The 19,304-nt window shown below is 38.3% G+C and overlaps 1 protein-coding gene across 1 annotated transcript in view; it reads left to right on the forward strand.

Moving 5' to 3' along the window:
• Positions 1 to 19,304, forward strand: part of LOC127622474 (NBAS subunit of NRZ tethering complex-like) — a 281,526-nt gene that overhangs the window by 4,456 nt on the left and 257,766 nt on the right. The window contains 5 exon segments of the mRNA XM_052096575.1: positions 4,295 to 4,331; positions 9,542 to 9,619; positions 10,960 to 11,007; positions 11,234 to 11,277; positions 17,294 to 17,427. Of these exon segments, the coding sequence (XP_051952535.1) occupies positions 4,295 to 4,331; positions 9,542 to 9,619; positions 10,960 to 11,007; positions 11,234 to 11,277; positions 17,294 to 17,427 (341 nt within the window).

Raw genomic sequence — 19,304 nt, forward strand, 5'->3', positions numbered from 1 at the left:
TGTGCCTCTGGCATGAGGGCAAAGGAACGGAAGCTCGTCATCTATAGTGACCGATGCTGTGGGCAGAACAACAACTGGCGAGTCCTAAACCTCATGGCCCTGCTCGTATCTAGAGGGTACTTCAGTCAGATAGAGCAGAAGTTCATGGTGTCTGGTCACTCCTTCCTTCCCTGTGACCGTTCCTTTGCCACGCTGGACAAGAGGCGTAAGGTGTCCACACTCCACACCCCCAGCGATGTCGCCGAGATGATCCGTGGAGCAAGGCAGCAGCATCCATTCAAAGTAATTGAGATGAAATGTGCGGACTTCAGGCAGCTCCCTGATGCAACATTAAAGCGTCCACCTGGCTTGCTAATCACATCCATGATGTGGTTGAAAGTGACAGGTAAAAAACTAAAGAGTTGGTTTTCTGAGATTAACAGTGTTGGGGATATGTGCGTGAAAGAAGAATCTTTATTGAATTTCTTGTTGAATAATGATTTCAGCTGCTGAGCCATGGTGTGTCCACACAAAGGGAGCCACAGCCTCTACGAGGGATGGAAGACCTGGCTGATCACCAAACAGAGGAAGAATCAACCACCTCCAGCTCCCTTGTTCTCCACCACGTATGCTCGTGCTTACGAGGACCCTCTGCCCGGTCAAGAAGGAGAAGCACCGGGATCTTATGAAAATGCTAGCCTACATGCCAGCGGAGGCCCAAGCATTTTATGGGACATTAGAATGTGAAGAGTAGCCTGGTATGTGTAGGTCATGTGCAGGGTAAGGTGGGGTACATTGTGTATATTGTGTAAAATTAATCATAATAGTAGTTGTAGCTTATCTTGTATGCCTTATCTTATGTTGTATAATAGGAATATATAGTTATTTATTTAGTAAATGAATGAATGGGGTGATTTATGAAATGTATTATAAAATGGTAAACTAGCATATGGAACCATAGCATGGAATGATGATGATGTATGTCTGTATTGTAAATATGTATTGTTTACAGTTATTACTGTTGTTTATTGTTTGTATGTCTTGTTGATTGTATGTACGGTTTATTGTTTGTACTGATGTCTATTTTCTGCAATATAAGTAGGCCTATGTATTGTTCATTGTTCGGTACTGTATTGTCCGTGTTTTTGTTCTGTGATTTACGTTGGCAAAAAATAAAAGAAATTGAAAGAAAGAAATGCTTAATATTTTCTTTAAGGTTCTGTTACTGTATTAAAACTAAGATAAAGGAATCAAATCTCCAGTGGTTTAAAGTGATATGATGAATTGGACTTATACTGTTATTCCACATTAACTGGACATATACTGTTCTTCCACATTCCAGAAATGTAAATTACTCTAACTTTTTATTTTTAAGATTGATACTAAAAAATCTTATCTCATTAGAATTGTGAAGCTTTTGTTGTCTATCTTCAAGTCAAAAAAATAATAATAGTATAATATTCAGAGTCCAAATTAAAAAAATGTTATTATTCAAAATTTGAAAATATGGACTTATATGGTTCTTCGTCTCAAGCCCTCAATTAGCACTGCACTTTATTCAGCTGTAATCTCACACTGGACTGTCAACATATTCTCCTCAATATACTACTTCATAGATATATATATATATATTTCATATACTCCTACTTATTGTATTGTATATTGCGTGCATTGTTTACTGTACATTGTATATAATTATTGTGTTGTGTAAGTATGTGTACATTTGATTTGTAAATTGTTTTGTGTAAGTATGTTGTTTATTGTAATTGGTATATGTCCCATCACTGTCATGACTGCTATGTTGCTCGGAACTGCACACAAGAATTTCACCTACTGTTGCACTTGTGTACATGGTAGTGTGACAATAAAGTGATTTGATTTGATTTGATTTGATAAACCGGCGTCTGTTCAGGGCATCACCTCTTGACCGTCGACTGTGAGTGACGTCACTTCCCAAGACAAACACGCCCCATAGCATAATCCCAGCCTTGACCCTGATTGACAGGTTTCTGTGTAAGGCATCGGAAATGGAAATACTAAGGGAATTAGTATTCCATTTGAGTATTAGAAAATCAGTTATTTTGAATTCTTATAATAAAGGTGGCTTAAATTTCATTGATTTTGATTCTCTTAACAATACCTTAAAAATTAATTGGCTTGAACGTTTCCTTCACAATCAATCTTCTATTTGGAGTATAATCCCAAGATATATTTTTTCTCAATTAGGAGGTATACATTTTCTTTTAATGTGCAATTATTCAATTAGTAAACTTCCTGTCAAACTTTCCAATTATCATCAGCAGATGCTTATGGCTTGGAAACTTATTTACAAGCATAATTTTTCGCCATACAATTTTTTAATTTGGAACAACTGTAATATTCTTCATAAGAGGAAATCTTTATTTCTTGAAAACTGGTTCAATAATGGGGTGATATTAGTAAACCAGCTATTTGATAGTGAAGGTAATTTATTTAATTATTCGATTTTGTTTCAGGATACCAATTCCCAGTATCTAGTAAAGAATTTAATATAGTTTTCAAGGCCATCTCTTTGGAAATCTGTATGCTGTTTAGAAACAATAATAGTGCTACAGTGACTTCTGTTTCTCCCCTAGCCCTGAATCTACTGTGGTTGGTTCTATTTGTTTTTCAATACATAAATCCAATTATAAAATTAGGTCATTATTTTTGGACCCTGTTACTTCAATTCCTTCCTCCATTTCTTATTGGAATAACCTTTTTGATGATATTAAATGGTCATATGTTTGGTCACTTCCTCAGAAATTCTTTCTAACTAATAAAGTTAAAGAAATATCCTATAAAATTATTCATAGATTTTATCCAGTTAAATACTTTTTAAAGAAATTTAGAAATGATATTGATACTTCCTGCTCTTTTTGTGAAGCCTCCTCTGAAACTGTTGATCATTTGTTTTGGGAATGTCTTTTTACTCGGTCTTTCTGGAACAATATTGATGCTCTGATTGTCCAAAAGGTTTTATGTAACTTTTCTTTATCATATAGACACATTCTTTTTGGATTTTATGTTAAAGACAAGAATCTAATTAATGCATGTTTTTGTATAAACCTTCTTTTATATATTGGAAAGTTTCATATCCATAAATGTAAATATATGAAAAGTAAACCCCACTTTAGCTTTTTCAAAGAAGAATTGAAGATGTATTTAAATACAATTTCAACTTCTGTTAACAAGAAAGCAATGAAAACATCCAGAATTAGTGCCATGTTTAATATTCTCTCTTAATGTTTTTTCTTTTGTGCCCTCTTCTTCTTTTTTTTTCTTTCTTCTCTTACTCTCTTTTCTTTTTAGACTATTGTTGAATATATTTAAATTTCTTTCACATTTCCTCTCTTAATGTATTCTGAACCATAATTTCTCTTTTGTTTTGAAAGATTGTTTATATTTCTTGTATGTATCGTCTTGTTCTGTTTGTTAATATTGCAATAAAAAAAAAAAAAAAATAGTATTCCATTTGAGTTTTGGCTGGCTACATACGCGATACTGAGAAAGTGAAAAAGCAGACGTGGTAATTGAAATTGCTATTTAAATATGACAGGGCCAAAACTCGTAAGATATGTGAAACACAGTTGCAAACGGACTTTGCTTTTCCATTTGAAATTTGGCAGTCACTGTGCGTTCGCTTAAACGAAAATGCAAACCGTAATGCGCGATTTGCAATTGCGTTTGGATTATGTCACATTTTATGCGTCCACAAATTGAAAACGCAATTGCAAATACAATTTGCAATTCCTTTTGAATAATGTCCGGAATATCATTCCATAGGTATGAACAGCACAAAGGAGATGCGCAGTTTAGATTTCCTCCTGGAGCATCGCTGTATACATTTGAAAAACTTTCAGAATTATAGTCATACATATTTGCTGTTCCTCAAAAGTAAAGTTGATGATAAGCAACATATTTTTGCATTCAAAAATGCTGTCTAGGTATGCAGCTCAGGTTTTGAGGCACGACCATCTTTCCAAAGCAGCTTTTAACAGAACAGTGCAAGCAAACCCAATACTTTCTGTCTTACCTGGAACACAAAAGGAGATGTTAGGCAGAATGTTAGCTGTAGTCAATATTCTTGTTTATTGTATAGATAAAAGATGCAACATGATCCTTTGTGGGTGAACTTTTCTTTTAATTTTGGTATTGAGCAACTCATTACTCAACACTGTAGTGTTACTTTGTAATTTTTAGATGATTTGCCATTTTCATTGCCTTTTAGTGATGTGTATCACTGCAGCATTAGGCCACTAAATACTTTTTGAAAATAAACCTTTTTTTCTTACAGGACCCTTCCGGATTATTCTTCACTACCTTTGGTACAGGTGAGATATTCTCTTCACTTCCTGCATCAAGAGAATAACTTGTTTCCATGGATTTATAAATGTTCATATTGGTGAATCTTTTGTCAGTTGCTTGAAATAATATGAAGATGTTACCACATACACTCACTGAGCACTTTATGAGGAACACTATGGTCCTAAAAAAAGTGCCCGACATGGTCCGCCTCAAGCTTTGTTGTGTTGTGCACTCTGAGATGCTATTCTGCTCACCACAATTGTACAGAGTGGTTATATGAGTAACCGTAGCCTTTCTGTCAGCTCAAACCAGTCTGGACATTCTCCGTGGACCTCTCTCATCAATAAGGCATTTCCTTCCACATAACTGCCACTTATTGAATTTCTTGTTTTTGTTTGGCACCTTACCGAGTAAACTCTTTTGTGCTTGAAAATCCCAGGAGATCAGCAGTTACAGAAATACTCAAACCAGCCCATCTGGCTCCATCAATGAGGCCTCTGTCGAAATCACTGAGATCACAATTTCTCCCCATTCTGATGGTTGATGTGAATCTTAACTGAAGCTCCTGATGCTTATTTGCATGCTTTTATGCATTGCACTGCTGCCATATGATTGGATGTTTAGATAATCACATGAATAAGTAGGTGTACAGGTGTTCAGTTCAGTGACTGTGTAGGTCCCCTTCGTGCTGCCAAAACAGCACCAACCCGCATCTCAGAATTCTGAGTTGCTATTGTGATGCTCTTGTTCTACCCGCTCCATACGGGACTCGAACCAGCTACTCCGGCATGGGAGACTACATCCTCTAGCATCAGTCGCTAGTGCATCTCTTGAGGTCAGTAGAGTGAGGTTTATACACATTGCACAGCTATCTATCAGCTGGCTCCTGTTACACTATTATTCTCACCACAATTGTACAGATGGGCTGGTTTGAGTATTTCTGTAACTGCTGATCTCCTTGGATTTTTACACACAACAGTCTCTGAAGTTTACTCAGAATGGTGCCAGAAACAAAAAACATCCAGTGAGTAACAGTTCTGCAGATGGAAATGCCTTGTTGATGAGAGAGGTCAACGAAGAATGTCCAGAATGGTTCGAACTGACAATGTCTACGTACTCTGAAAACCCCACTGCGGACCTACACAATATTAGGCAGGTGGTTTTAATATTGTGGCTGATTGGTGTACAGTTGTGGCCAAAAATATTGACACCATTGGTAAATATGAGCAAAGAAGGCTGTGAAAAAAAAAAAATCAGCATTGCTTATCCTTTTGATCTTTCATTCAAAGAAATCACAAACATCTAACATTTTAATTGAAGTAAAACAATTGAAACAGGGGAAATATCTCATTACTAAATCCTTTTATCCAAAATGCATTGGCCATTATTATTGGCACCCCTTTATTCAGTAATTTGTGCAACCTCGCTTTGCCAAACTAACAGCTCTGAGTGTTCTCTTATAATGCCTAATGAGGTTGGTGAACACCTGGCAAGGGATGTGAGACCATTCGTCCATACAGAATATCTACAGATCCTTCAAATTCAGAGTTCTATGTTGATGGACTCTCCTCTTCAGTTCATCCCAGAAATTTTCAATGGGGTTCATGTCAGGGGACTGGGATGGCCATGGAAGAACCTTGATTTTGTGGTCAGTTAACCATTTTTGTGTTGATTTTGATGTTTGTTTTGGATCATTGTCCTGCTGGAAGAACCAACCAGGGCTCATTGTAAGCTTTCTGACAGAGGCAGCCAGGTTTAGATTTTTTTATCTGTTTGTATTTGAAAAAGTCCTTGATGCCATGTATCCGAACAAGATGTCCAGGACCTCTGGCAGAAAAACAGCCCCACAACATTAATGATCCAGCCCCACATTTAACCGTGGGTATTGGGTACTTCATCTCTGTGTGTGCCAAAACCATCGCTGGTGTTTGCTGCCAAAAAGTTATTTTATTTTGTTCCAACAAACCATAGAACCCAGTCGCATTTGAAGTTCCAGTAGTGTCTGGCAAACTGAAGATGCATGTTGTTGGATGAGAGCAGAGGCTTTTTTTTCTTGAAACCCTCCCATACAACTTGTGGTGATGTCTGATATTTTTTTTAGACTTTATGACCCCAAGACCCAACTAATTTCTCCAGCTGTGATCCATGGAGATTCTTTGGCCACTTGAACCATCCTCACTTTGCGTGGAGACAATATAATTCCAGGCCGACTCTTAAGATCTCCTGTTGATTTAACTTGTTAATTATTGTTCTGATGGTGAAAATGGCCATTTTCAATGCTTTGGCTATTTTCTTATAGCCCATTCCCATTTTGTGAAGCTCAGCAACCTTTTGATGCACATCAGAATATAGTCCTTTAGTCTAACCCACTGTGATGGATGATTAAGGGAATTTGGCCTGTGTGTTACCTCATATTTATACTACTGGGAAACAGGAAGTCATGACTGAACAATTGCATGTTCCTAGTCACCCAGGTGCACTAAGAAAATGTAAAATATGAATGAAAATATTCTACAGATATATTTGACTCATAAGTATTTCTAGGGGTGCCAATAATTGTGGCCAATGTGTTTTGGAGAAATATTTATTTAGTATTAGAGTTTTAGATACATTTCACCTCTTTCAATTGTTTTACTTCAATTAAAGGTTAGATTTTGTGAATTTCTTTCAATGAAAGTTCAAAAGGATAAACAATTCAGATTTTTTTTCACAGCCTTCTTTGCTCATATTTACCAAGGGTGCCAATATTTTTGCCACCAATGTATGTATATCATATTATCAATTTTTTAACCACCATATTTCATATTAGCAATCTATAGATTTGTCAAGTCGTTTAGGACATCAACTTTGTGCATGACACGAGTAATCTTTCAAACAATTGTTTACAGACAGCTTGTTTAACTTTTAATTGTCTATATCACAATTTCAGGAGGTCAGAATTTACATACACAAAGTTAACTGTGCCTTTAAGCAGCTTGGAAAATTTCAGAAAATTATTTCAAGCCTTTAGACAATTAGCTTCTGACAGGAGGTGTACTGAATTGGAGTTGTACAAGGTAGGCCTTAAAATCAAAAGAAATCAGCCAATACATCAGATAAAAATAGTGGACCTTCACAAGTCTGGTTGCAATTTCCAAATGCCTGAAGGTACCACGTTCATCTGTACAAACAATAGTATGCAAGTATAAACACCATGGGACCATGAAGCCATCATACCACACAGGAAGGAGATGCATTCTGTCTCCTAGAGATGAGCATTGTTTGGTGTGAAAAGTGCAAATCAATCCCAGATAAAAGAGCAAAGGACCTTGTGAAGATGCTGGAGGAAACAGGTGGACAAGTATCTATATCCACAGTAAAACGAGCCTTATATCAACATAACCTGAAAGGCTGCTTATCAAGGAAGAAGCCACTGCTCTAAAACCGCCATAAAAAGCTAGACTACAGTTTGCAAGTGCACATGGAGACAAAGATCTTACTTCTGAAGACATCAGCCTGGAAGTAAAAGCTTGGTCACAAATGGGTCTTCCAAATGGACAATGACCCCTAAGTATACCTCCAAATTTGTGGCAAAATGGCTTAAGGACAACAAAGTCAGGGTATTGGAATGGCCTTCTCAAAGCCCTGACCTCAATCCGATTGAAAATGTGTGGGCAGAGCTGAAAAAGCTTATGCGAGCAAGGAGGCATACAAACCTGACTCATTTACACCAGTTCTGTCTGGAGTAATGGGCCAAAATTCCAGCAACTTATTTTGAAAAGCTTGTGGAAGGCTAAAATGACTTGTGTCATGCACAAAGTAGATGTCCTAAACGACTTTCCAAAACTATAGTTTGCTAATATGAAATCTGTGGAGTTGTGTATGTTTTAAGTGTATGTAAACTTCTGACTTCTAATTTATATACATACAGATATATATACAGTCTTGTGAAAAATGTTGCATAGTGAGGATGCCTTCAAAAATAATGTCATAAACAGTTTTCATTTATCAGTTAACATCAAACAAATTCAAGTAAACATAAAAAAAGCTAAATCAATATTTGGTGTGGTCACCTTTTAGAACAGCACCAATTCTCCTAGGTACACCTGGACACAGTTTATCTTGGTTGTTGGCAGATAGGATATACCAATCTTCTTGGAGAGATCTAATTAGGCTGTCTCACTTGCTTCTGTCCCTTTATGTAATCCCAGACTGAGACAATGTTCAGTGGGGGGCTCTGTTGGGGCAATGCCATCTCTTGCAGAGCACCCTGTTCTTCTATTCTAATCTTGGGAGTCTAAAATGTTATTTTTCCTATTGACACACTAAAGATGAAGGTATAAATAACCATCTTAAGACAAATGTTTTTGTGATACATCTTAATTGCTCAACTTTGCACAGTACTGTATATTTACCACAGTATGGGAATGAAGTATCAAGGTGCTTTCTGCATCAGCCAGTGTTGGTGTAAGTATAAGTACAAGTATTTAGATCTTAAAGGAGTAGTTAACCAAAAAAGGAAAATTATCTCATCATTTACTCACCCTCATGCCATCCCAGATGTGTATGACTTTCTGTCTTCTGCAGGACACAACAAAGATTTTTAGATGAATATCTCTGCTCTGTGGGTCCGCACAATGCAAGTGAATGGTGACCAAAACTCTGAAGCTGCAAAATGCAGATAAAGGAAGCATAAAAGCAATCCATAAGACTCTGTTAGTTTAATCTTCTGAAGTGATCAATCTGTTTTGGATGAGAACAGACCAAAATATAATTCCTTTTTTACTATAAAATTTGACATCAGCAGTCTCCTTGGCAATCATGGTTTCATGCTTAATTACACTTCTTAACGTCATTTAACACTGCGCATGTGTCAAGCACTAGAAGGTGTAATCAAACTTGAAATCATGATCGTGCCTACATATTGCAATGGCAAGATGTGCAGTGAAAAATGAGTTACAATTTGATCTGTTCTCTCCCCAAATCAATTAGATCGCTTTAGAAGACATGGATTAAACCACTGGAGTCTTATGAACATAATAATTTTATGTTGCCTTTTTGTGCTTTTTGGAGCTTCAAAGTTTTGGTCACCCTTCACTTGCATTGTATAAACCTACAGAGCTGAGATATTCTTCTAAAAATCTTTTTGTCATACACATCTGGGATAGCATAAGGGTGAGTACATTTTCATTTTTGGGGTGAACTGTTACTTGAACTTGCTCTTCCTTTCACTGAAGACTTTTCTTTTGTATTTCAGCCCTTCTAGTTCAACTTTGCCACCTGGGCTGGTACGCCTTGCAACCAAACAAGTGAACTGGCAGCTGGTGCTAGCAAGGTAATTCATTTAAAAGCATTTCAGAGAGTCTGGGTAATTCTACTTCAGCAATCCTTCCTTAAAGGGATAGCTCACCCAAAAATGAAAATTCTCTCATAATTTACTCACTCTCATTCCATCTGAGATGTGTATGACTTTCTTCTGCGAAACACTTTTGAAGATTTGTAGAAAAAGTTCCAGGCCCAGCAGGTCCTTAGAATGTGAGAGGATGGTGAATTTGTAGGTCCAAAAAGCAAAGATAGTCAGCATAAGAGTAATCCATCCTATCTCCAGCAGTGATATTAATGTCTTCTAAAGCAAATCAATCACTTTGTGTGTGAAAAAGAATGATATTTAAGCACTTTTTAACTATAAAAGTTCACTTCTAGTCAGGCATTGACGAATTTACCCGAGTGCTCCTGTGACATGAGTGCGTTGGCATGTTCCTTCAGTTCATTGGTTGTGTGTCTGTCACATGTCAGTTCACGTGCTAACGTGCTAATGTGCTTGTGTCACGGGAGCACTCGGGTAAATTCGGCCATTCGTCAACACCTGACTAGAAGCGATCTTTTATAGTTAAAAAGTGCTGAAATATTGTTGTGCCTCCAAATTTGATTATTTGAAGTTGATTTAAGAATCATATTATTATCTGTAACATAATTGTTTTCTTTTAATGTCAAAAATTACATTTTGTAATTTTGTTTGTATTCGGGCTAGTTCACCCAAAAATGAAAATGGTCATAATTTACTCGCCCTAATGTTTGATTTTTTTTCCTTCTGTTGAACACAAAATAAGATGTACTGCAGAATGTTTGATACTGACAGTCTCAGTCACCTTTCACTTTTATTGTCTGTTTTTTTTCCATACAATGAATTTTAATTATGAACATTCTGCCAAACATTTCCTTTTGTTTTCCATGGACGAAAGAAAGTCATACGGGTGTGAAACTACATGAGTTTGATAACATAATTTTCTTTTTTGTGGTGATCTATTTCTATAACACCCACCAAAGTGTTTTCCTCACTCTAATCACTAATCGCACCAAACAGTGTGCTTTAGTTCTCTTATGATATGCTCATTTTAATTAACATCTGTTTGTGAATGCAAGCCATGTAATCTCAAATCAAACTTAATTTTTCCTCTGCCATTTTTCTTGTTCCTGCCAGTTATCTAGTTATGCACAACAGTGGAATATGAGCAGAGACAGCAAGCTTTAATTAGCTATTGATTTGAAGATGGAAGACAATGTTCTGTGTTAAAAGTGTTTATTTTGGGGTATTTTATGCCCCATGTTTGCTTACACAACCATTCTGTCAACCCCCCCACCTTTATCCATTTTATTTATTTATTTTCTTTGCAGTAATGGGAAGCTCCTGGCTGTGGTTCAAGACCAATGTTTGGAAATTAGGTAATTCTGCACATCGATTGGAAATGTCGGCCCTTTCTATAATTGGTTAATTTTTCACCCTCTTGTCTTGGGTGCTGTTTGGCTGAGCAAAGCTAATTTTAAGATTGATGATTTTTCACAAATGATGTATTTTTTGACAAGAGCTTTATATTGTAATGTAATGCCTTCATGAGCTGATTACTGTAATTATAAACATGCTTGTAATAGACTTTTGGCTTTCTCTCAGGTCAGCTAGAGATAACTTTGGATCCATCATAGGAAAATGCCAAGGTATGGTTAAAATGTTTTTTAGTTTCTAGTTATGGGGCCAGGCTATGTGTTAATAGTTTGGACAAATAGTGGATGTTTGATTAGGGTCTTAAGTGTTAACATAAAAGTCAGAAATTAAATTAAATGGAGACAAATTAAATTAAATTCTCAGACATTCATTTAAAAGTAATCATTTTGTTTATGAAACTCTTCTGCCTGTGAATGAAATGCAATGTGAATTTAGAGCATAGGCATGGAAAAAATTTAATAAGCGTTTTTTTATGTTTTGATATTTGTATGCATGTATGTGGTAGATCTCTAAGTACAGTAAATTAAATGTGATTTACTCTTCCTGTGCATTTCCTTCACAAAATGGAAATGCAAAATTCACTGTAGTCAAACATGTTTCTGTCACTACTGAATGATAGTAATACATATCCAGTGATGGCGCATAACACTGGAACAGACCATAATAGATGGCATTGAACACAAACAAAAAAAGTCAGAATTGAAGTTGGTATTTAACAAACAGGTTAGAATTAATGGTTACTCCTTTTTTTGTAAAAAATAAATTTCCTGATTATGAGCCCCATAGATTGTTTCTTTTGAGAGAGCACAAAGTGACTCAGCGGTTTTTGCACTTTCAGACACAGAGAGACATTTTTATAGCAAGTATACTCTGGGTGGCTTTGCTGATGAAGCACATTTGCTTTTTAAAAAGCACTCGTTTTTTTCCATCTTCCCCCCTTTTTATTTAAATGAGATTTACGGTGTGCAAATCTGCCCAGATACCATACAGTATGCTCATCTCACAAATTCAGGCATATTGGCCAAGCCGTTCATCTTAGATTAATTAGCTTTTAACTGCTGAGGGGTGATTTATGGGCCCTGCTTAAGCGTTTCCCCTAACGATATTTATCTTGCTAAGTGCCATCTTTCATTGTGAATTATTGAATCTCTTTCTCTCTCTCCGATATTTCTGTGCATTTCTACCTGAATAGAAATCGCCAGCTTGCGTTTCCTGGATTCCAACACAGGGTCGCTGTGGCAACCGTTGGCTTTGATGTACACTGCAGCATCATACACGTCTGATCTCAGCGGTACCACTCAGACCAAAGCCAAATGTTTTTAAGTAAAGGTCCATTTGATTAACCCTCTCTTGTCTGATGCGCTGTAGTTAGATGGTTTCCCAAGCATGCTTTTTGAAGCATGCTGTTTGTAGTTTGCAGGAGGATCTGGTTCTTTGCGATGAGCCACTGTGATGAAACAGCTGTTAGGCCCTGGAGCTGATTTTTAACATGGCCGACGTTTCACAAGACTGATGTTTAAGTGTTGCTTTTGTGTTTTAAGTCATCAAGCTGTGTTTTTTTACTTAAATTGAAGCCCCTCAGTCTGCTGAGGTTTCCTTCCAAGCCAAATCAGGTATCAGATTGTGGTCAGTGCTGTTTGACATGGTTACACTGTACTTCAGTGGCTTTTGATGGCTGATCATTTCGTCTTTCCGACACTGTGGAGGTTGTAACAAGAAAATGTATCTCAGTTTTGCAAGCTGATGCTAAATTTGACACTGCTCTTTTTAAAATGAACCCATAATTGTATTGATTTTTATCCACCTTAAAAGTAAAAACACGGAGCACCTGTTTGGCATGCAAACTAGTAAGAGAGAGACAGATCAGAAAATTGGACTCGGGAATGTTGAAGAATAAGTAAAATGAGCTTTCGATCAATTGTGAACAAAAGCATTTGGTGTACAAAATAAAATAAAAATTTACTTTTACTTTGAAATTGATTAATTTTACTATGAACTTTATTGGCTCAACAGCATGCAAAATTATTAACAGGATGTAAAGGCTGGATAGGAGAATTTTATCTTTTAGTCTTGTTTACATATGCAGTTATAAGCTAGCTACACTTACTGAGCACATAGTAGGAACACCTGTAGACCTAATTAGTCATGCAGTTATCTAATCAGCCAATCATATGGCAGCAGTTCAATGCATAAATTATGCAAATATGGGTCAGATGCTTCAGTTAATTTTCACATCAACCAAGAGCCTGAATCAAATGTTATATGGTTATATGAACTACTTTAATGGTGATTTTAAGGTTATTTATGTCATTATTTGAGCTTGACAGTAACGTCATTGAGCAACATGCAGTATCAGATTTGGATCAGGCTCGTCGGACCGATACCCGATCTGGGTAAAAACGTCAGTATCGGACCCCATATCGATCCAATTATGGTCTGATTAAGGTGTATTCATGCTGGACAAAGCGAGCTACAATCGCATTATTGGTCGTCACAAATCTATGTTTATAGGTGTTGCAAGTGAACCTGTATTTAATGTAGCCTGAGTTGTATTTTCTTTAAATTACCAAATTAGCCTACAAGGTGATAACTTTTTTGTAAGTTTAACAATGAAAGAATGCAAACAGCCAGCCTACCCACAAATTGTACTGCTGGGCAATCCTAATAATTATTATTTTTGTATGAATGAATGAATATTATATTTTTATAACGCTTTTCTGACACTACACTCAAATGCTTTGATACAGAACAGGGGACTCTCCTCACCCACCACCAGTGTGCATCATCCACCTGGATGATGCGATGGCAGCCAAAGTGCGCCAGTATGCTCACCACACACCAGCTGTTGGCGGAGAGGAGAGAGTACAGTTATATAGCTAATTCAGGCATGGGGACTATTAGGAGGCCATGATTGATAAGGGCCAATGGGCGGGAATTTGGCCAGGACACATAGGTGAAATGCGGGCTGTAAACACATGTAGAACATGTTCTTAGTCTTCTGTCAAGGCTTGCAGATGTTTGTTTTTATATGGTACTGGATTGTACTCATGCTACTACTTAACATTAAAGTCCTATTTGCATTAAGGTGTCATCTTCATGGACTAAATGGTCCCACAGCACATGCTTCATATTTCTTTGACTTTCAGACTGAGAGGACGACAGTGGTTTACATGTTAACAGTGCCTTCGTGTTTACATAACATGCCCTACCTGATAATAATTTTAGAGCTCCTTGGCTAGACCCATCAAATTACCTCTTTGTTTCTTCAACCTCTCGGTTTAATTTTTAACCGATAGTATTAGTTAAACAAATTGTTGATGCCAGTTAACCAGTTAGCCAGTTAACTTTCTACATCCTTAAACGTGACCCATCCTTGTTGGCATATATGCCTTATTTGGCTAGCTTTAAGTGATAGATTAATTTATGCCAAAACACTGTGGAGTTTGGTTGGACACACCGCCTTTGGCGTCAACAAAATATATGGGAAGTGTTTTCTTCTTTATAAAAATGTATAAGCCTATTTATTTTTCTATCCTGTCTACTCTCGGTTTCAGGGTTAATTAATATTGTATTATTTGAATTTACCTTTGTTTTATTCCTAACTGATGCAGTGTGTAGATTCTCATTTCTTAAACAACCATGTTGGAAGACGTATCCCATGGTTGTGGAAAAGATGATACTGTGTTTCAGCATCAAGCAAAGAAAACTAAGGAGATTGCTGAAATCACTGCAAAACTGTCATAGGATAGTTTGTGAACCATCAGCTTCTTGGAAGAAATGTTGTCGGAAAACAATCTAGAACGATCGTGATCGGGGATCACCAAAACGCTTGAAGTTACTTGGTAAAAAAATCGACAGAAGAACTCACGGCTGTTTTTATTAGTGAAAGTAAGAGTATTTCCATACACACAATGTGACAAGAACTTACAGGATTGGGACTATAAACAGCTGAAGGCCATGAAGAAAGCCACTTGTTAGTGAGGCTAATCTGAAAAAACAACTCTAGGGCATCTTCAATTGGTCAGGTCTAGGCTCAGCAACATTTTACGGCAATAAAATGAAGTCTGCTGACAACCTGAATGTATTGAATGATGAGGTTATCCCATCAATGGATTTTTTCTTCCGTGACGGCACAGGCATATTCCAAAACAACAATGCCAAGATTAATCAGGCTCAAATTGTGAGAGTGTGATTCAGGGAGCATGAGGAATCATTTTCACTCATGAATTGGCCACCACAGAGTCCTGACCTAACTCCTTTCAAAGTCTTTGGGATGTGCTGAAGAAGACTTGACAGAGTGGTCCGACTCTCCCATCATCATTACAAGATTTCGGCCACAAATTAAAACAACTCTGGATGGAAGTAAATGTTGTGACGTTGCGTATGTTTGTTGAAACAATGCTATGACGATTATGTGCCTTGATCAAAGCTAAAGTCCGTCCAACGAAATATTAGATTATGCAAAAATATTTTTGGCCAGGCAGTGTGTATATATATGTATATATTTATATATATATATACAGTGAGGAAAATAAGTATTTGAACACCCTGCTATTTTGCAAGTTCTCCCACTTAGAAAACATGGAGGGGTCTAAAATTGTCATCGTAGGTGCATGTCCACTGTGAGAGACATAATCTAAAAAAAAAATCCAGAAATCACAATGTATGATTTTTTAACTATTTATTTGTATGATACAGCTGCAAATAAGTATTTGAACACCTGTCTATCAGCTAGAATTCTGACCCTCAAAGACCTGTTAGTCTGCCTTTAAAATGTCCACCTCCACTCCATTTATTATCCTAAATTAGATGCACCTATTTGAGGTCATTAGGTGCATAAAGACACCTGTCCACCCCATACAATCAGTAAGAATCCAACTACTAACATGACCAAGACCAAAGAGCTGTCCAAAGACATTAGAGACAAAATTGTACACCTCCACAAGGCTGGAAAGGGCTACGGGAAATTGCCAAGCAGCTTGGTGAAAAAAGGTCCACTGTTGGAGCAATCATTAGAAAATGGAAGAAGCTAAACATGACTGTCAATCTCCCTCGGACTGGGGCTCCATGCAAGATCTCACCTCGTGGGGTCTCAATGATCCTAAGAAAGGTGAGAAATCAGTCCAGAACTACACGGGAGGAGCTGGTCAATGACCTGAAAAGAGCTGGGACCACCGCTTCCAAGGTTACTGTTGGTAATACACTAAGACGCCATGGTTTGAAATCATGCATGGCACGGAAGGTTCCCCTGCTTAAACCAGCACATGTCAAGGCCCGTCTTAAGTTTGCCAATGACCATTTGGATGATCCAGAGGAGTCATGGGAGAAAGTCATGTGGTCAGATGAGACCAAAATAGAACTTTTTGGTCATAATTCCACTAACCGTGTTTGGAGGAAGAAGAATGATGAGTACCATCCCAAGAACACCATCCCTACTGTGAAGCATGGGGGTGGTAGCATCATGCTTTGGGGGTGTTTTTCTGCACATGGGACAGGGCTGACTGCACTGTATTAAGGAGAGGGATGACCGGGGCCATGTATTACGAGATTTTGGGGAACAACCTCCTTCCCTCAGTTAGAGCATTGAAGATGGGTCGAGGCTGGGTCTTCCAACATGACAATGACCCGAAGCACACAGACAGGATAACCAAGGAGTGGCTCTGTAAGAAGCATATCAAGGTTCTGGCGTGGCCTAGCCAGTCTCCAGACCTAAACCCAATAGAGAATCTTTGGAGGGAGCTCAAACTCCGTGTTTCTCAGCAACAGCCCAGAAACCTGACTGATCTAGAGAAGATCGGTATGGAGGAGTGGGCCAAAATCCCTCCTGCAGTGTGTGCAAACCTGGTGAAAAACTACAGGAAACGTTTGACCTCTGTAATTGCAAACAAAGGCTACTGTACCAAATATTAACATTGATTTTCTCAGGTGTTCAAATACTTATTTGCAGCTGTATCATACAAATAAATAGTTAAAAAATCATACATTGTGATTTCTGGATTTTTTTTTAGATTATGTCTCTCACAGTGGACATGCACCTATGATGACAATTTCAGACCCCTCCATGATTTCTAAGTGGGAGAACTTGCAAAATAGCAGGGTGTTCAAATACTTATTTTCCTCACTGTATATATATATATATATATATATATATATATATATATATATATATATATATATATATATATATATATATATATATATATTTGTCTGTTCTCTGTCCTGCTTCAGTGCCCAAGGATCCAAATCCTCACTGGTGTAAGGTAGAATGGAGTCATGATTGTGCACTGCTGGCGCATGCTGACAGTACTGGCACGGTCCGTGTCTTTGACCTGAAGGGCAGCGAACTCTTCATTATACCGCCGGTATGTTATCCTTCGACTGTACTCTATCTCACCCTGTCTGTCTTTATATCTCACCACCTATCAATCTCTCTTTCTGCTCTTTTCTCATTTTGCTCTCGCTTTTTCTCTTTTTTCCCATTCTTCCACTCTCTCTCTGTTGAACTTTATTCTACTTGACATGCACAGTAACAGTTCTGAGGTGTGAGTTGGGCTGTCCTTGAATTCCCATGCTTTCATAGTATGTACTGAATTCATTGATTAGCTTCTCAACTGTTTAAATTGGCTTGCATGTTCATGCGAGAGCTTGGTTGTTTAGCACTTAAAACAATGGTTTAGGAGGGAAGAAACTCTCCGACCGCCTGGAGCGGTAGAGCCGCTGCCAGGGGCGGAGGAGTGTCCCCATTTGCTGCCAGGAAAGCGGAGGCACGTTCTGCCCACTGGGGGTCGAAGGTTTCACTCCGGTTCGCCCGGGGTTGGAGCGGCTGTCATCCGCCTGAGTGTGGAGGAGTGTTCGAGGACCACGCGACGGTACATCAGAGAACCGGTGAGTGAGCTTTTTCTCTCTCTCCTCTCTCTCCCTTTCGCACCGTGTTGGCCTTTTCCCTCGCCTATTTTGTTGTTGTTTGTCCCCTTCTGTCTCCTCCCAGGGCGAGGAAGGCGGGGATGACCACGCGAGATACACCCCGCCCCAGGGATAGGGGGGGTGTAAGTCATGCCGGTGGCACCCCGGCCTGAGATAACGCCGGGAGGAATGTGGAGTGGAGGGGGGCGGGTCCGGGTCGGAATATCGCGCGCCCGGTCCCCAATTGGCCTGATGAGGTGCGCGAGGGATAAAGGCGGCCGGCGACGATTGTTCGAGAGAGAGAGAATTACGGGCATGTCCACATGTGTGTTTGTTTATGTTGTGTTTTAAGTTTCTTATTAAATTATTATTTATGTTGACAAGCCAGTTCTCGCCTCCTCCTTGCCCATCCTTTAACTGTTTTACAGTGATGTTTGTAAACAATTACAATTGATCTACGAGAAACAATTTTCTTGGTGTCTATAGCACTTACTTTTAAAAAGAGCTGTCCGGCTCGAGTTCTCCGCCATTTCCTGTTTTTCAACTTTTCTAACCTGATAGCTTATCTGCTCCTGTGGCCTTATTGGACAGCAAAGTGTCTTCTTGTTGCACACTTCAGAATCACAATGGATCCAGATTGGATCCAGTTTATCAGGGTAATGTTTGCCTAATATATTTTCAATTTGGAGTATTCAGACTTTCCTGCGTTTTATTGAGCGCAGAAATGGTTGTTAAAAACAACAGCAATAAAATAGCCCCCTCAACTGACAACTATTATGAACAACATGTCATAAAATTGCTTTATGCCTCAGTATTTCACTGCAACTACAATACTATGAAAACATGCAAAATGACTGCAGGCAGAAAGCGTCACTGTTACACTAGGGAAGTGGGCATTTTCAGACACAGGGCTGGACTCTGTTGTGTCTCTGTACATGTGATCGCAATAATGACTGGATCCTAATGACTGAATTTCAGGCTTGTGTGCATCCTCTGCTGACTTTTCTGCACTGCTAGCTTCTCTTTCTCGCTCTGTTTGTACTCTATTACAGTATTTTGACTGGCTAGACTCAGGCCTTCGTGCCTGGCTCTCTCGAGAGTGAGCTTTCACCACTCTGTTGCCCAAGCAAGAAACACATTTTCTGGCTCCCTTCAGCTCTAAGCTCCCTGATGTCCCCTGAAGGACATTTTTTGAGAAGTTTCTATATCAAAAAGAGAGCTGTCTTGCCCCCACCCTTTTAATACTTTTAAATTCCCCCATCCATCAGTCCCTCTGTGTCTCTTTTGATTGCGCTGCTAGTGAGGTTCCAGTCAGTCTATTGCCATCCCTTTTTTC

This window comes from Xyrauchen texanus, chromosome 28 (genome assembly GCF_025860055.1).
Source record: "Xyrauchen texanus isolate HMW12.3.18 chromosome 28, RBS_HiC_50CHRs, whole genome shotgun sequence".
In the NCBI taxonomy this organism is placed as follows: domain Eukaryota; kingdom Metazoa; phylum Chordata; class Actinopteri; order Cypriniformes; family Catostomidae; genus Xyrauchen; species Xyrauchen texanus.